Source organism: Diaporthe amygdali (assembly GCF_026229845.1).
Source record: "Diaporthe amygdali strain CAA958 chromosome Unknown NODE_10_length_1141467_cov_65_626103, whole genome shotgun sequence".
Lineage (NCBI taxonomy): Eukaryota > Fungi > Ascomycota > Sordariomycetes > Diaporthales > Diaporthaceae > Diaporthe > Diaporthe amygdali.
In genome coordinates, this window is record NW_026517030.1 from 483,546 (window position 1) to 498,361 (window position 14,816).

Consider the following 14,816-nt stretch of genomic DNA (forward strand, 5'->3'; position numbering starts at 1 on the left):
AAAGTGGAGTTGGGAAGCATCATGGCAGGGCACGGGGTGACGCTACCGCGGTGCGTCGCCATCGCTCGGCACGCAGGCTCGCCTTGCCCGCGTATCCTTCTAAATTCTTGTTTCGATCCCCATCTGGTTCCCTCGGAACACTCCTTGGTCTGTTCTGAAAGTACTACGTACATAGTACGATGCTCGCTACAAACAAGCAGCAGGCATCACCAGGGAACCTGGGAAGCGGAGCTGTGGGTTGAGGCAGGGATTTGGCCCGCCCAGTGAGTGCCAGCAGGAGACCAGGGATCTGGCAGTGACCTCGGGGCCGTCTGCTTCGTACGTTCATCCGCCCGCAAAAACTCAGTTCTCCTCTTGTTTCCCGCTTTCACAGGTACGAAACTGGGCCAGCCGCCACTTCGCCGAGCGAAGCCGAAATGTACTTCACCTAGGTACAGTACAAGGTGGGCTGTGTCCAACCCTGCATATAGTGAAGGCCAAAAGGTCCGAGGAGTCTAGGCAAGTGGCAGGACGCCAGACGCATGGCCTGCAACGGCAGCTGAAAGCTGCAGCTGTTGTAGCGGTGCAGCGCCACCGGAGGGGGGAGGGGCCCTTGTACTGTACGTACTGGCACGCCCGCCACCCTCAACAGCCGGGAAGTAGGCCTCTGAAAGGGGTGGGCCACCCGATCTCTTCTAGGACACCCATGTCTGTCCATCCCCTGCTCTGGGTTGAATGCCGGCCTCAGCGTTCGACGGGGAATATGCACCCTGGCACCAAGGTGACGGGAACAGCAGAGATTTTGAAGAGGGCACGGGCAGAGCACTAAGCGCCGTTTGCTCAACCCTGCAACCCAGCAGCATTCCCGGTCCGATTCTGATCCCCATCTTCGACGTCAGGGAAGTTGAGTCACATTGCCAACTCCTTTGAGTGCAAGTGCAATGGTATGGTCCATCATATGGCATGGCACGTTACCACGCATCACGTAGCTGTTAGCGGTATCATGCTCAAGTCGCCATGCGCATGTTGCAGTCTACTCTGACAGTTGGGAATATACGTGCACTCCGCAATATCGCTGTGTCTCTAGGCCACATTCGTGGAGCCATTCCAAGCAGGATTTCAGCTACATGTACCGAGATTTTCTGGAAGGGCAGCCTACAGCCCCTCGCAGCCTGGACCTGTGACCGGCCGATAGACCTGGTGGTCGCAATGCTTTGATCATGTCAGGGCCACTTGTCATTCGCTCTGATGGGGCGCCCAAGCCGATCCGGATGCAGTACTATGCGAACAGCAACTGCTCCGCTGCTCTAGCCTGGAAGTAATCAAAAGCAAGCTCGAGGCGACAAACCCTTTGAGCCGCCTGAGAACCGCGCTCATGCAAGTCACTGTGGGCTGTTGTCTGCTCCATAGGAGCGAACCTGACTGCACTTCGCGCCGGGGCACAGCACTTGTTCAACCGGTCCCGCTATCGTGAGATGGAGTCTGATGATGTTCATCATACCGGGGAGATTGCAATGCCTCACCCATCGCTAGGGATCGCTGCCGATACACGACACAGTCGGAGCAGAGACAAATATGGGCATCTCAACTTGAAGGAGAGACGTTGTCATGGCCGCCATCTGCCGAGACGTCTTCAACCTTGACCCTGTTCGCAGGGTCAGAGATATATCTCTTTTTGCCCTTGAAACAGAGACAAGTCCGTCATAAGGGTGCCAGCCATACCAGCGACGGCGTAGCGCTTCACGGATGCTGGCGAGATCGCACCCGGATCAGCGAATGAGCCCGGGAGAGGCTCTCCTGAACAAGACACTGGTCCCGAAACCTGACCCGAATAGTGCTCCTGCATGACTTAGGCCCTCAGCCTTTGCCCCTGAAGATCCTCAAGGCGCCGTCTGGGGTAAGATATCAGACAGGCGAGCCTAGTATCGTGAGCAGGCGGGTGCTAGCACGATGGCGAGCAGGTCGCTTTGCTGGGTTATCCGTGTCTCACAGGTTCTCCGGAAGAGTCCCCTAAGAAGAACCCGGAATGAGACTCGTACGAATTTGGAAACCGAGACCCTTCGAGAAAGTCAAAGAGCAACCGTCTCGAGGATGAACGAGGGCCTGTAGATGCCTCTGTGCAATGTTGAGACCCATGCTAGCGTGGACAGTGGGCTGAGGTGTGGAAGGCTGAGAGGCCGACTCTGAGTTATCATTGGTCTGATGGTTTCAGCCAGAAATGGTCAGTATTATTTGGTTCATGAACGTCTCAGAATTCTGATTGGCCGGAAAATGAGAAAAATCAGCCATGAAAAGGAAATGGGCAGGCCACGGAGGGGTGTAAAATCCGCACCGTTGCGCACGGGAAAGGAGTACTGCGGCAGGAAGGAGGTGATGATAAGAGGACGAAACCATGACAGACCAGGTACCGCGGGTGAGGCGAGACGGTCGTCGAGCTACAGCTCCCCCAAATTATGGCGCCAATCGACGATTAATCGCACGGCCTGGAGCGCCTAAAGGGCTACGTATGGCCTCTTGACAGCTCAGCTGGTTTCCGGATTTGGACGGACTCCGAGCCGTTCCAGCCAGAGGCGGCGGGTTCAGACACTGTCTGGAGATGTCGTCTACCAATCTCGGTTGACTCGAGGCAATGGGCCAATCCCACGGGCAAGTTGGAGGTGCAACAGGGCTGGATGAAGCAAAGTGGCCTATGCTGTGGGCCTGGCTCGAGTGACGCAGCCGACTGCCGAAATGGGCGACATGCAGAGCAGTTTGAGGAGAGGATGGGTGAAAGTACTGGTTGCTACAGTGTTGCCAGAGTGCGTAAGAAGTGAGCCCGCACGATCTGTGGACCAGCAGCCCGGCAGGCCGATCCTGTGGCAGTGGCCGCGTCAAGGAAGCGCCGTGCGGCACAGCACTGGCGCGGTGGTGTCGGCCATCTCCATGAGTGCATAGAGTGCATAGTAGACCATGCATGCGTTCTGCAAGCAACCCGATTACCGTGCTGACATGGCTGGCGATTCTGGGGCGCGGTACCACACACAGGCGTACTGCGTACTGCGTACTGCGTATACAATGATTACCGCATCTTGTCTTGGCTTGGCCACGGATGAGTCAACGATAAGGGGCTTGAGGTTTCGTTTCGCGGGACAAGACGTGGGCGTCGCATTTGGTGCTGCCGACTGCAGAGCACGGCAGCGGACTGGTGCCATTCAGGCCACTCCAGTCCCGAGCCCGAGTCACGAGCATGGCATGTGCATGCTGTTTCAAGGATGGGCGAGCCTCTGTGTGAGAGAGATGGCGATTTGATCAGCGGCCAGCGGTTGATGATCAGGACTCAGCCACATCTGGGTAACGGCACAGCTGCGCAGAGGACGCTTCGGTAGAGAAAGGGGCAAACGGAGACGTGGAAAGACTGGATGACAGAATCAAGGAAAAGGATGAGAGGCCAGCCGAGTGACAGGACAGGGAAGGGGAGATCTGGCAGTCCTGTGGCAGTCCTGTGGCAGTCCTGGATGGGGGCCAAAATTAGAATTGGCGAAGCCGAAGTCTAGAGACAGAAAGGGAAGGCGCTAGAACCAAGCTGCAGCACTGCACCTTGCGCAGTGCATGCATCCAAGAGCATCAGCGTCCCAAGCCAGGAGGCCAGCTCGAGGCCAGCAGAGGTACCTGGGTACATTGTTGAGGTACTGAACACCCGCACTAGTCCGACCAGGTTCCCAGGTCCTTCGCAACCAACGCCTCCCCCTCTTTGCCCACCACCACCACCAACTCCACCACCACCAGCTTCTCGCCTTCTTCCCTCCTCGCCCTCGTCCTGGTCCTGGCCCTGACCCTAACCAGTCTACTGTGCAGTAGCTGTGCTTCAGCAACCGCCCAAGCCGCCGCTCTTCCGCCGTTTGCCGCAGTGCAAGAACCGTGACATGGATGGCACGACTCCTTTTGACAGCCCATGCGTGTTCCGTGCTCCGTAGACTTCTCCGTCCGCAGGCCAGGCCCGCTTGCTGCAGCCAACGTTGCTCCCCCGGCGATGGGGCCTTCGTTCATGCACTGCACTTGTCATGAATTGACACTGAGGCAGCCGGGACACCGAAGCCCACCTCTGGAACGGGAATGCATCTCTTCCGCGCTTCATGGGTCCCTTAACCACCAGTGCCTGAAAGCCGGTGCTTATCTGCCAAAAGCCCTCGCGATAGAACCAAGGTGGCGGCAAATGTCCACCAGGATAGAAAAAAAGTCAGTCTTGCGTATCTACCGCATACGATCTGATCTCTGCGCGTGTTGACGCCAGTCCAAGGAGCCAGGGGTCCGCGCATTCACACTCTCCAAGGTTGCGTGGCCGGCAAGAGATGCCCACCCAAAAGCTACCGACCCATCACCACCAGCCTGTTGTCAGATCCACTGCAGGGGGGCTCTGTGTGTTTCGTTTCGACACCTTGCAAGCTGCTTCCTGGCCACACCTTGACAAGAGTTGTGTTTCTTTCTCTCTGCTCAGTCCGCCGGACCACTGGTAAAACACCCGCGGCCTATATTGTCGTCATGATAAACCCCTTGCTCAAACGGACCGGATGACCCGGCTACGCGTCCCCAAGATGCCCCAGGCGTGACGCACCGTCCTTGCCCGTGTCTGCAAGAATTTCCCGAAGCGTCAAGGGCGGCACAGACGATTCCAACTAACGAAGTCTCTTGGCCAGCAGTCCAGGTCTGTTCGCTGCCTAGCCCACGGGTGGCTTCGTCAGACACCTGCCAGACCACTAGATGGGAACCAACATCCAGAATCCGGTTCTAACGTGTTTACCAAACGTCCTAGAGAGCGCTTGCCATGCTACGACGGCGATGGATCGGCACAGTAGGCCAGCCCCTGCAAATGGTCATGGGATCCAGCAATTGGGATTTCGTATCAACGTCCCTCCTCGTCACCGAGAGGCAACCCTTTCAGAGCCACAACGGCGTCCATCATCTTCGGAATCTCCTGTGAGCCGCGTCAAGATCGGCTCAGGGGTTGAAAATCCCTGCGGGGGCGCTTCGGCGGCTCTAAAATGTGGGGTGGACAGCAGGGGGCGGGACCTTGGCGGGCAGGACAGGATCCCCTCCAAGCGATTTTTGATCTGGCTTGTGGCGCAGCGTAGACGGTGCTGTCCTGAACCAGACTTCTCCTTCTGGCCCTGCCATTGTTGGTCTGATGCATGCAAAGTGTCGAAGTCTGCAGCCGTGGTTCGCTGTCAAGGAGACATTTCCAGACACGTCGGCCTTCGATTCGTCCTGTTTCTTGCATTTTGCCCGGCTGTGATCCTTGAGGAGCTGAAAAGCTGCGGGCTTGCATGAAGGCAGCGTGGATCACCCGCTCCTCTGCCTCTACATAGTAACCTCGTTCCGCATGTTTTCCAGGGGCAACCCTCTCTCGGATTGCTCCCCCAAGCACGCCACAAAACATTTTGACTTTTGCAGGGCCAACACTTCGGTCAAAGAAGCTTTTCTCCACTCGAACCGCCATGCACGGGTGCACATCAACACAAGGTCCCGGATGAGGCAAAAAAGTCGACGTGTCTCCGGACACATGCCAATTGCGTATCATTTAGAACATCATGGCTTCGGAGGGACTTGCTGACTTTGTGCTTTTGACCGCCTATGTGTTTCACAACTGCTGGCCTCCCCCCGACAGAGCCTAATTGTGTTGCCCATTTGTCAACGTCGCGGACGGTGGGCTGAGCATTTCCATGCGGACCAAAGCCCGATCGCCTCCGAGCCGAGCGAGGTGTAGGCCGGCCCACTGGCTTTCAGTGCCCGACCCATGTCTACTGTGTGTTGTAAACGCCTCATTTATTGCTTCAACGGTGATATCAGATGGATTGATATAGTATCCATGTTTCTTCTCTTCCCACCCCGGCCTGCCTGAGCGAGCCGGACCTCGGTTACGGACGGCCGGTTCCCTCCCGTCCTCCTAAGGTAATGAAGCCACCGCAGCAGAATTTGGCCCAGGAGCAAGAGGCTACAAAGCGAATGGTCCCATAGTTGCATCTAATGTGCCGACAGTCTTGTCCCGTACTTGCACCCGCGATTCAATCCCGAATCTCCGTTCGGTCACCGTCCGATTGCAATAGAAGGGTTCGGTTGAAACATTATAGAGCTATTTTCATCCTCAAGTGTGCCAAACACCGGCGGTCCCAAACATTAGTGCAGATACCCCGTCTCTTGATGGAACAAGATCAAATGTAACTGATAGCTTCTTTTAATATCCTATAAGAGATGACCTTACAACTACCTAGTAGGCATGAATCAGGGGGTTTCCAAATCACAGTAGGTCGTCTTTTGTTTCGATGAGGGACGTAGAAGGCGTGACGGCACCTAAGGGTCAAGCTATGAGCTACCAATCGAGGCATGAAACGTTTAGAATCCCTGCGGACTCTATGCTGCGGACTACACAGCACAGTAAAGATTCAAAAGCCGCCCCGGCCACGCGTTCGGTGTCTCGAGACGAACGTAGACGAGTCAAGAAATCAGATGGAAGAGGTACTCACAGCAGCTGCCACTCGAGGCTTGGACATAGTCCGAGCTAAGGAGGCTGCATAGCCCGGGGCGCACTTGCAGACAGCAGCTGCTACGACGGGCAGACGGGAACGGAACGGGCAACTGTAAACATCTGTGCAAGTCGAGACGGGTGACACTACCATTTGAGGCGATCTCAGCCGCCGACGAACCAAAGAGGCAAACGGACAAAACAGTCAAACAAACAATCAACCAAGAAGGTTGTCTGAAGTTTTTAAGGTCGAGATTGCCGTCTGGGGTAGGCTGAGATGGAAAGTGGGGGCGGGATCTGTGCCGCTGTCAAACAATGATGATGAAACGCTAGCCCTCCTTTCCTCCCCCAACCGAAATGAGGAGGACTCAGCAGAGTAGCCGCAACAGCCCTTTCAAGACAGCATCACCGACGTCAGGGCAAGCCCGAGGCTGAGAGAGGAACCTTCTATCCATCGCCGTCCTGGTCCCTGGTCCCTGGTTCCAAAGATCGTCATTCTCAGCCTTGTCTTCGTCAATCTGTCCTGCTTGATTGCTTCTCAGGCTCTCCACCGCCACCGTTGCACCCAGTGCGTGTGTTTGTTGTTGCAACCCCTGGATTTGTTTACCGACCAGGATGAGCCATCGAAACTTCCCACTGCTGCGATAGTTTCCTCCCTCAACACCGACATCTCAAGCCATGGCTGACTCCGGTGCGGCGCCAGCCAACCCGGCTGCCGACAAGCCCACCAGCCCTCCCAAGTCTTCCCCGTCGCCGCATAAGCATCCCAGCCCGGCGATCCCCCTCGGTCTGCAAGAAGCCGCCCTCGACTCCCCGACCTTCCGATGCGTCGCCGTCCATTTCGCCGAGCAGGTCGAGCAGGTCGAGCGCTGGCTCGACGGGTACATGAAGTCATGCTCCAAGGTCGTCCACGACATCCTCGCGCTCGAGGAGACCATAAATGGCTTCCTCGGCAAAACCATGCCCCCCATGGCCGTCGCGACCGATGGTCTCATCGATCCGGATTACACAATGCTCGCGCTGAGGAGGAGCAGTGATGGTCAGCGGGAATGGTGGAACCAGATCTTGACAGTAATGCGTCGCATGGACAACCTGAACGTGGAACCAGTCCGCTCGTTCTTGATTGGCGAGCTGAAAACTTTCAAGGAGACGAGAAGGACGTTGGACACTACACAGAAGGTATTCGATACCACACTGGCACGCTATGTTTCGCAGAGCAAGACGAAAGAGCCATCTGCCCTGCGCGAGGATGCATTTGCCGTGTACGAGACCCGCAAGGCCTATCTCAAGGCATCCATGGACTTTTGCCAGCTTGCACCACAGCTTCGTTTCACGCTCGACAAATTACTCGTGCGCATTTCCACCGATATGTGGCGAGAAATGAAGCGATGGCGTGACAGCTCGTATGCATCCAACAAGTACGCACAGGAGATGGACCGCGTCCGAGGATGGTCAAAGGAGATGGAGTCCAGCGAAGCTGTGTTCAAGCGCGAGCTGCAGGCTGCGAGGAGGGATGTTGGCGAGAACGCGGTCGCCTTGTTTAAGCCGTCTCGGGAGCTGGAAGACTACAACATATCGACGGTCGCGTTTCTCGGCTCCAGAGGTCCTGTGAACGTTCAGCTGAAGGAAGAGGGTACTGTCATCTCAGAAAAGCAAGGTTGGCTTTTCCTGCGGACCATCACGGGAAAGCCTGCCAGGACAAACTGGGTCAGGCATTGGTACTATTGCCGGAACGGCATCTTTGGATGGCTGGTTCAAGGACCGCAAGGCGTCTTACAAGGTGACGAGATCGGTGTGCTCCTATGCGGCGCCCGCCCTGCGGTTTCAGAGGAACGGCGCTTCTGCTTTGAGGTCAAGACCAAGTCTCAAAACATCATGCTACAGGCCGAAACCCAGGCGGAGCTGGAGCAATGGATTGAGGTCTTCGAGATTGCCAAGAAGCAGGCTTTCGATGCTAGTGTGGCCAGAGACGCCAGTACGCTGCCAGGAGGCATTGATCCGGCCTTCGCCATCACTCCGCCCACCATCCCTGAGTTCTCGGCCAAGTCTCTGGAGGGAATCGAGGACGGTCAGGAGAAATCCGGCACTCTGCCAGTGCCTGGAAACGATGCATTGGCAACACGGTCCTCGTTTGATGTAGGGGCTGCGCCGCGCCGCTCCGTTACAGGCTTGGCACGAGACATTGCAAGAGATCTTCCACGCGAGGAGGGCGAAAGTGGCAGAGAGCATGCTGCACGCATCATGCAGAGGTTGGAACTTCACCGCAAGCTACCTCTTGGACGTGGGGAGTCATCAGGTATTGCCGGCCTAATCTCAGCCAGTTCCAATCTCCTGCCAGGATACGCTGCCTACAACCAATCTGTTACAAATCTTGGCCGCTCTGTACCAGCCTTGCAGCCCATAAGTGAGTTGAGTGGTAGCAGTCTCGCGCCTCCGACGCTGGCCAAAGCTCCTACGGCAACCTTTCTCAGCAAGACAGCGTTGTCTGTGAGTGCTGAACGGTCCGTCAGCTCAGAAAATGGCAGCTGCCTGAGCTTACCAACTGCTGTGGTCGCCAACTACTGGGGCAGCATCCCCTGGAGTACATTATATCCGCCAAGGGAGGATGACACGACGCATCTCAGACTGGAGGATGACCCACTGCTTTCAGCAAATGCGCAAACCTTGCCTGCCAGTGGTGACACCTCCAATATGGGCAGCCATGCGCCATCGACGCTTCATCGGAAAACTCTGAGCGCCGGGGGCAACACCTCCGATTTCAAACTCCTGGAGAAGTCCGCCGGCGAGACATTCCCGTCGAAATACCCGGTTGAGCTCAAGGCACACCACCCACAATTCAGGCTCTTATTCCCCAACGTGCCACTCGATGAAAAGCTGGTCATGGTATTCAATGCTGCCTGGACGAGCACTTCAGTTGAGGGCTCTGGCAGTGGCAATGGCATCATGGGAAATGGCCGCATCTACGTCACTTCTGATAACATGTACTTTTACGGTCACCAGATGGGCTTGGTGGTTGCTTACACGCTCAGTTTGGACATCATCTCGGAGGTGACAGCGGCTCCAGGAAAGGACTGCGATTTCTTATTCTTACACCTCAGCCACAAGATGAGCACCGATGGCTTGACTCGCATCACCATCAAGACATTTTTGATGGATCTAGGACTTCTTCATTCCCGACTGAATCTTCTCGTGGATGATCTTCAGGCTGAGGAACCGATGGAGGTACCGGATGTCATCGCCGCGCTCTTGAACCTGGAGAGTGACGAATATGAGAGGAAGAGTCCAAGTGCCGAGAGCTGGGAAGAAGTCTCCCCTAACACCCCGATAGATGATGGCACTGCATCGGGCAGGCCTGTCTTTAAGGGTGGCTATGGGGCCAGAGATAGGTCATCGAGACAGGTGCGGAAACCAGTTCCCAAGTTCCAGCTTCCAGTGCACCCAGTTGTGTACGAGCCCGAGGGTATGGGCGAGGCGGTCGAAGAGCGTCACTTTGAGATCAGCGCAAAGGCATGTTTTCACGTGCTATTTGGCGACAAGTCGTTTATCTTCCCCAAACTGTACTTCGAGCGGCGCGCCAAGGAGATCGCCCAAGGCCCTTGGCAGCTTATTGATCATGGCAAGATGAAGCGAGACTTCAAGTTCAAGGTCGATTCAGTCGGCTTCATGGGCCGCGCCAAACACGGCGAGGACGTGACTGACTTCCAGCTCATTGACGTATTCAGCGACCACATCACCTACCTGGTCACACACGTCAAGACGCCGTGGCATCTGCCTCACTCCTCCTCGTTCAAGTTGATCACCAAAGTTGTCATCACGCATGTCGCCAAGTCGAAGTGCAAGCTCGCGCTCTACACCAAGGTTGAGTGGTCTAAGACGCCACCACTGTCAAAGGCTCTCGTGCAGCGACAGGCTCTCGAGGACGCGCGACGCGACGCGGAAGAGCTGGCAGAAGTGGCGACAGACCAGGTGCGCAAACTGGGGGCACATAGCCGCACCAAGAGGGCGATCCAGGTGTATGGCAACATTGGAGGCCAGCAGCAGGTGGTTGTGTTCACCCCCGGGGAGGCGTCACAGACAGATGAGGCCGGAGTCAAGAAGGGCTCGCAGATGATCCAGCCGAGGACTTTGACGGAAATGGTGTTCGAAACGGTGCGGAGCTTCATGGAGAGCGTGGCAACCAGCCTGCTGATGTGGACATTCGCGGGTGTGCGAAAGATTTTCAGCGTTGTGACAGCGCACCGGGTGATACTAGCTGTGCTGGCTGTGAGCGTCCTTACAAATCTTGCCTTCACTGGCCGCGAAGGATCGACGTGGTGGACAGAGAGGAGTGCGGCAAAGTTCATGGGTCGAATGGGCGTGGGCCCCAACGTCATGATGAGCAAGGCTGTCTACATTGCCGACCTGGATGATGCGGCTCTGGCGTCGGTGGTCGCGGCTCCCGAGGGTGGGAGTGAGTGGTAAGTTGCTGTTGGTTATCCCCATATTCCAAAGACCATATGCTGATGTGATGATGCTCTAGCTACGATACATTCCGCCAGATCTTGAACACGACGTCCTTGGACTCGTCGTACGAAGAGGCGGGCGCGGCCCTCGCGTCGAGCTCCAGCAAGGCCACGGCTCGGCAAATCCGGCGCACTCGCCAGCGACTGGGGTCGTACCGCCATGACCTACTCGTCGCGATGCGGGTTGTCAACAGCATCGAAAAGGAGATGATCCAGAGCGAGTGGGAGAATTGGCTCGCGGACGAGAACCTGCGGTGCGACCAGGTCAAGATGATGCTGTCTGAAAAGACTGGCAGCAGCAGTAGCAGCAGCAGCAGCAGCAGCAAGGCGGCGGCCAGCACCACCGGGGTTGGTGGTGATGGGCAAAAAGTCATGCGGCCTATCGATGAGAAGAGAGTCGAGGCTCTTGCGCAGTGGCACGCCGAGTACTGTGGGAGCTGTAAGCTGGAGAAGGACAAGGCTCTGGCGAAGAGGATGAAGATGGTGGACGTGTAGGGAGAGAGCGTCCCATGGTACGTTTGTAATGGGGGATGCAGCGGGTGTAATTGTCGACAGACTGGGGAGAAGCGTACGCACATACGCACATACTTACACACATACATATATGGAAGGGGGGCATTAGGAAAGCTGGGTAAACTTGGGTTTAATTTGCATTGCGATGTCTCTGGGACTGACTTTCTTTTTCTTTTCCTTCCTCTTCCTTTCTTCCTGTACGCAATAAGCACATATACACAGATACCCGTGCGGTCTAGATAGCCTTCATTAAACACGGTAATGTCTCTTGTAACCAGCGTGCCAGCCTGCCACCTTTTTCTTGATGTGCCCATGCCGGTCAGTTCCTCTATCCTACGTCTTGGAGCATTGGCTCCGGACAGCTCAGGGGTCGCCTCTTGGCCATGTGGGGCTCAAACCAACTGACGTCTGTCTGTCTTTTGGTCTAGGCCAGGGGTAGGTGTCCCAGGTGTCCGGTTGGAGGGGTTTTGAGCTGAGCTGGGGCTGGCCTCTGCTCCAACAGGGATGACGTCAGTTAATACACATCTCGGATGGACAAAGGCTGGGTGCAGACGTGATGGCGCATAATGTCGCCTTTTTCTTGTTCTTGGCCCCTTGTTCTCTGGCCATGACATTCAACGAGCAGGTTCGCAGCCTCGGTTTTGTGTAGGTGTTTATCGGCAGCACATTGAGTTGTTTTATCACCGGCCTCAGCCTCAGTCCTGACCCACCTATGCATACACACGGATACCATCATCTGGTCAATATCGTATCAGTCGTATCCAGGCCGTATCCAGGCCGTATCGAGCCCGTATTCGAGCAGCGGCACACTCCAGTTTCATGGACGCCACACAAGACGCACCAAGCAATTACCTCCCTCATAGCAAGCCCAGATAGGGCATAACATCCTTTATGACTTTGAGAACATCATTGCCAGCGAGTACCTATTGACCAACAACTTGATTTCCCCTCCAATTGAAGGACCACCATGTCTCATCACGAGCCGTTGAAGGCTTTAGGTCCAATTGATTGGACAACTGTGACGGGCGACGACCTTAAGCACTTCCTGGCCACAACCTTCCTCCACGCCCAGACCGTCGTCGATAGCATACCGGCCGCCGCGAAGCCCCATCAGGCCGGCCGCGCGAGAAGCCACACCGATAGCTCCGTTATATTCGACCCTTCGTCACGGAACCATGCCAGCACTTCGGCCAGCGCCGACGCAGCAACCGCCGACGCGGCCGCCCATGCGGCGAAGCTGCAGAAGGAGTGGAAGGAGGTCAAGATCCCGCCGCGCGACAACCCCTACAACATGAACGTCTACAAGCTCGCCGGGAAGGACGGCCGGGGCGCCTGGTTCGCGAGGCGCAGCGCACACGAGGGCATAAGCTTTGACAAGTTCAGGCTGGGCCTGGAGAAGGAGTTTGGCCACACTTTGCAGCACACCACGGGCCCTGGCACGGGCAACGTCAGGGGCATTGGCGCGGAGAGGAAAGCAGAGCATCTGGAGTGTGACGGGGTGGGCCAGGCCGACGTATGGCTTTTGAACGCTCAGTTCCCGGGGCCAACGACACCGAGGGACTTTGTCACGCTCTTCTTGACCGGCACCACCAGCTGGGACAGCAACAAAAGAGACAAGGGTCCGAGGCAATTCATGATCGTGTCAAAGCCCTGCAATCACCCCGAATGTGCGCCCCGCTCGGGGTATATCAGAGGCAATTACGAGAGCGTGGAGCTTATTAGGGAGATCCCCATCGAGAAGCCACTGCGGCGGGTCAGGTCTTCAGTGGACATGAGACGGGAGGACATCCAGCTGCCGAGCCGGCAGATGGGCGGCAATATGGACATCGGTCAGGAGGCGGTTCTTCGAGCTGCTCAGAAACGAGCTGGCGCCAAGTCGGACGAAGGCCCAGGTGAAAGAGGCTTGTCGCGGTCGCTCTCCGGACTGCCGCCCCGCGAGACTGATGAGGCTTCGGGCGCCGGAAAGGCAGATGAGGATACAGAAATGGCAATTGAATGGGTAATGGTGACTCGATCCGACCCTGGTGGCAGTGTACCGAGGTTCATGGTCGAGAAGGGTACTCCCGGTGGAATCGTGACAGACGCTGGGAAATTCCTCAAGTGGCTAGACACGAGGAGCGCAAAAGACCTTGAGGAATCTCTTGATGAGATACCTGAGGTCGACGCTACAAAGGACGATGCAGGCGAGGTGACGACGTCTCGGCCCCACCAATCCTCTGCCAGCGTGTCTAGACCAGCGCCGGAGCAGTCCCAAGTCGCAGCAGAAGAGGATATCCAGCCCAGTGGCTTCTACAATATGATCGCTGGAGCAATAGGCGCGGCATCGTCTATGGTGACGTCGCGACTACCAGGTATCGCTCACTCGACATCAGAACTCGACTCCGATCTCCAAGACAGTGACTCGGACTCGGACGAGTCAGAACGTAGCTTCGCCTCTGCACAGGAGCCCGAGATCGAGACTCCCCTGGCCAAAGTCCTCTCCGGGGGAGATACCAGCTTAGGCGGAGGCGATATGGCATCTATGCATTCCGGCAAAAGCGAGGAATCGCCCTCCAAAGCCTCAGTGTCGCATCACGAGAAGCACCTCAAGAAGCTGCAAGATCGGCATAAGAAGCTCGCGGAGAAGATGGCCAGGCAGCAGGAGCGTGCCTCCCAAGGCAAGTCAGATCAGGGCGATGACGCGCTCGCAAAGCTCAAGGAGAAGCACGAGAAGGAGATTGCCCGACAAGAGGAGAACTATAAGAAGGAGGTGAAGAAGATGGAGGAGAAGCGGTTAAAGGAGGAGAAGAAAGCTGAAGAAAGGAGGAAGAAGCAGCAAGAGAAGGATGAGAGGTCGAACATGGCCATGCAGCTTGAGAAGGTCAAGGTTGAGAGGGACATGGCGTTGAAGCAGATCGACATCCTCAAGGAACAGGTCGGCCAGTTGCAGGCACAGAACACGAAGCTCGTCGCAAAGCTGGGTAAACTGGGAGGGCTGGTCAGTACGGAGGAGCTATCCGCGAACGGAACGGCAACACTGGATGATGGAAAGCTGTCACAGGCTTCGTCACGGTCAAAGTGAGGGGGAGTAAGTGCAAGAGAACTCCGACAATTCTGATCGATAGCGCATACATGTAGGTCATATTTACAAGCAACAAGCATAGCCTTTTCATACCCTTTTCCATAGCATGGCAAGCGACATCTCCGGCAGCGCCGTGTTGTCACTTGAATATCAAAAACGACGACTGCGTTAGACGATTTATATTCCATAAGCTTCCTCGTGGGAGCGTTTTGAGGGGTGTACAAGCGAATGCTGTGTGGCAAGTGGTCGCAAAGGAGTTTCAGCT

At 56.2% G+C, this 14,816-nt stretch overlaps 2 protein-coding genes across 2 annotated transcripts; both read left to right on the forward strand.

Annotated features, from left to right (window-relative positions):
* Positions 1-7,153: 7,153 nt before the first annotated feature.
* J7T55_009120 (ph domain-containing protein) lies at positions 7,154-11,472 on the forward strand (the record flags this gene model as incomplete). The annotated part of the gene is made up of 2 exons (XM_053142053.1): positions 7,154-10,932; positions 10,995-11,472. 2 exons carry the CDS (start codon positions 7,154-7,156, stop codon positions 11,470-11,472), a joined length of 4,257 nt encoding a protein of 1,418 aa, XP_052994961.1.
* A 985-nt stretch (positions 11,473-12,457) lies between these two features.
* Positions 12,458-14,551, forward strand: J7T55_009121 (uncharacterized protein; the record flags this gene model as incomplete). The annotated part of the gene is made up of 1 exon (XM_053142054.1): positions 12,458-14,551. The coding sequence occupies one exon, from the start codon at positions 12,458-12,460 to the stop codon at positions 14,549-14,551; it is 2,094 nt and encodes a 697-aa protein (XP_052994962.1).
* Positions 14,552-14,816: the final 265 nt, after the last annotated feature.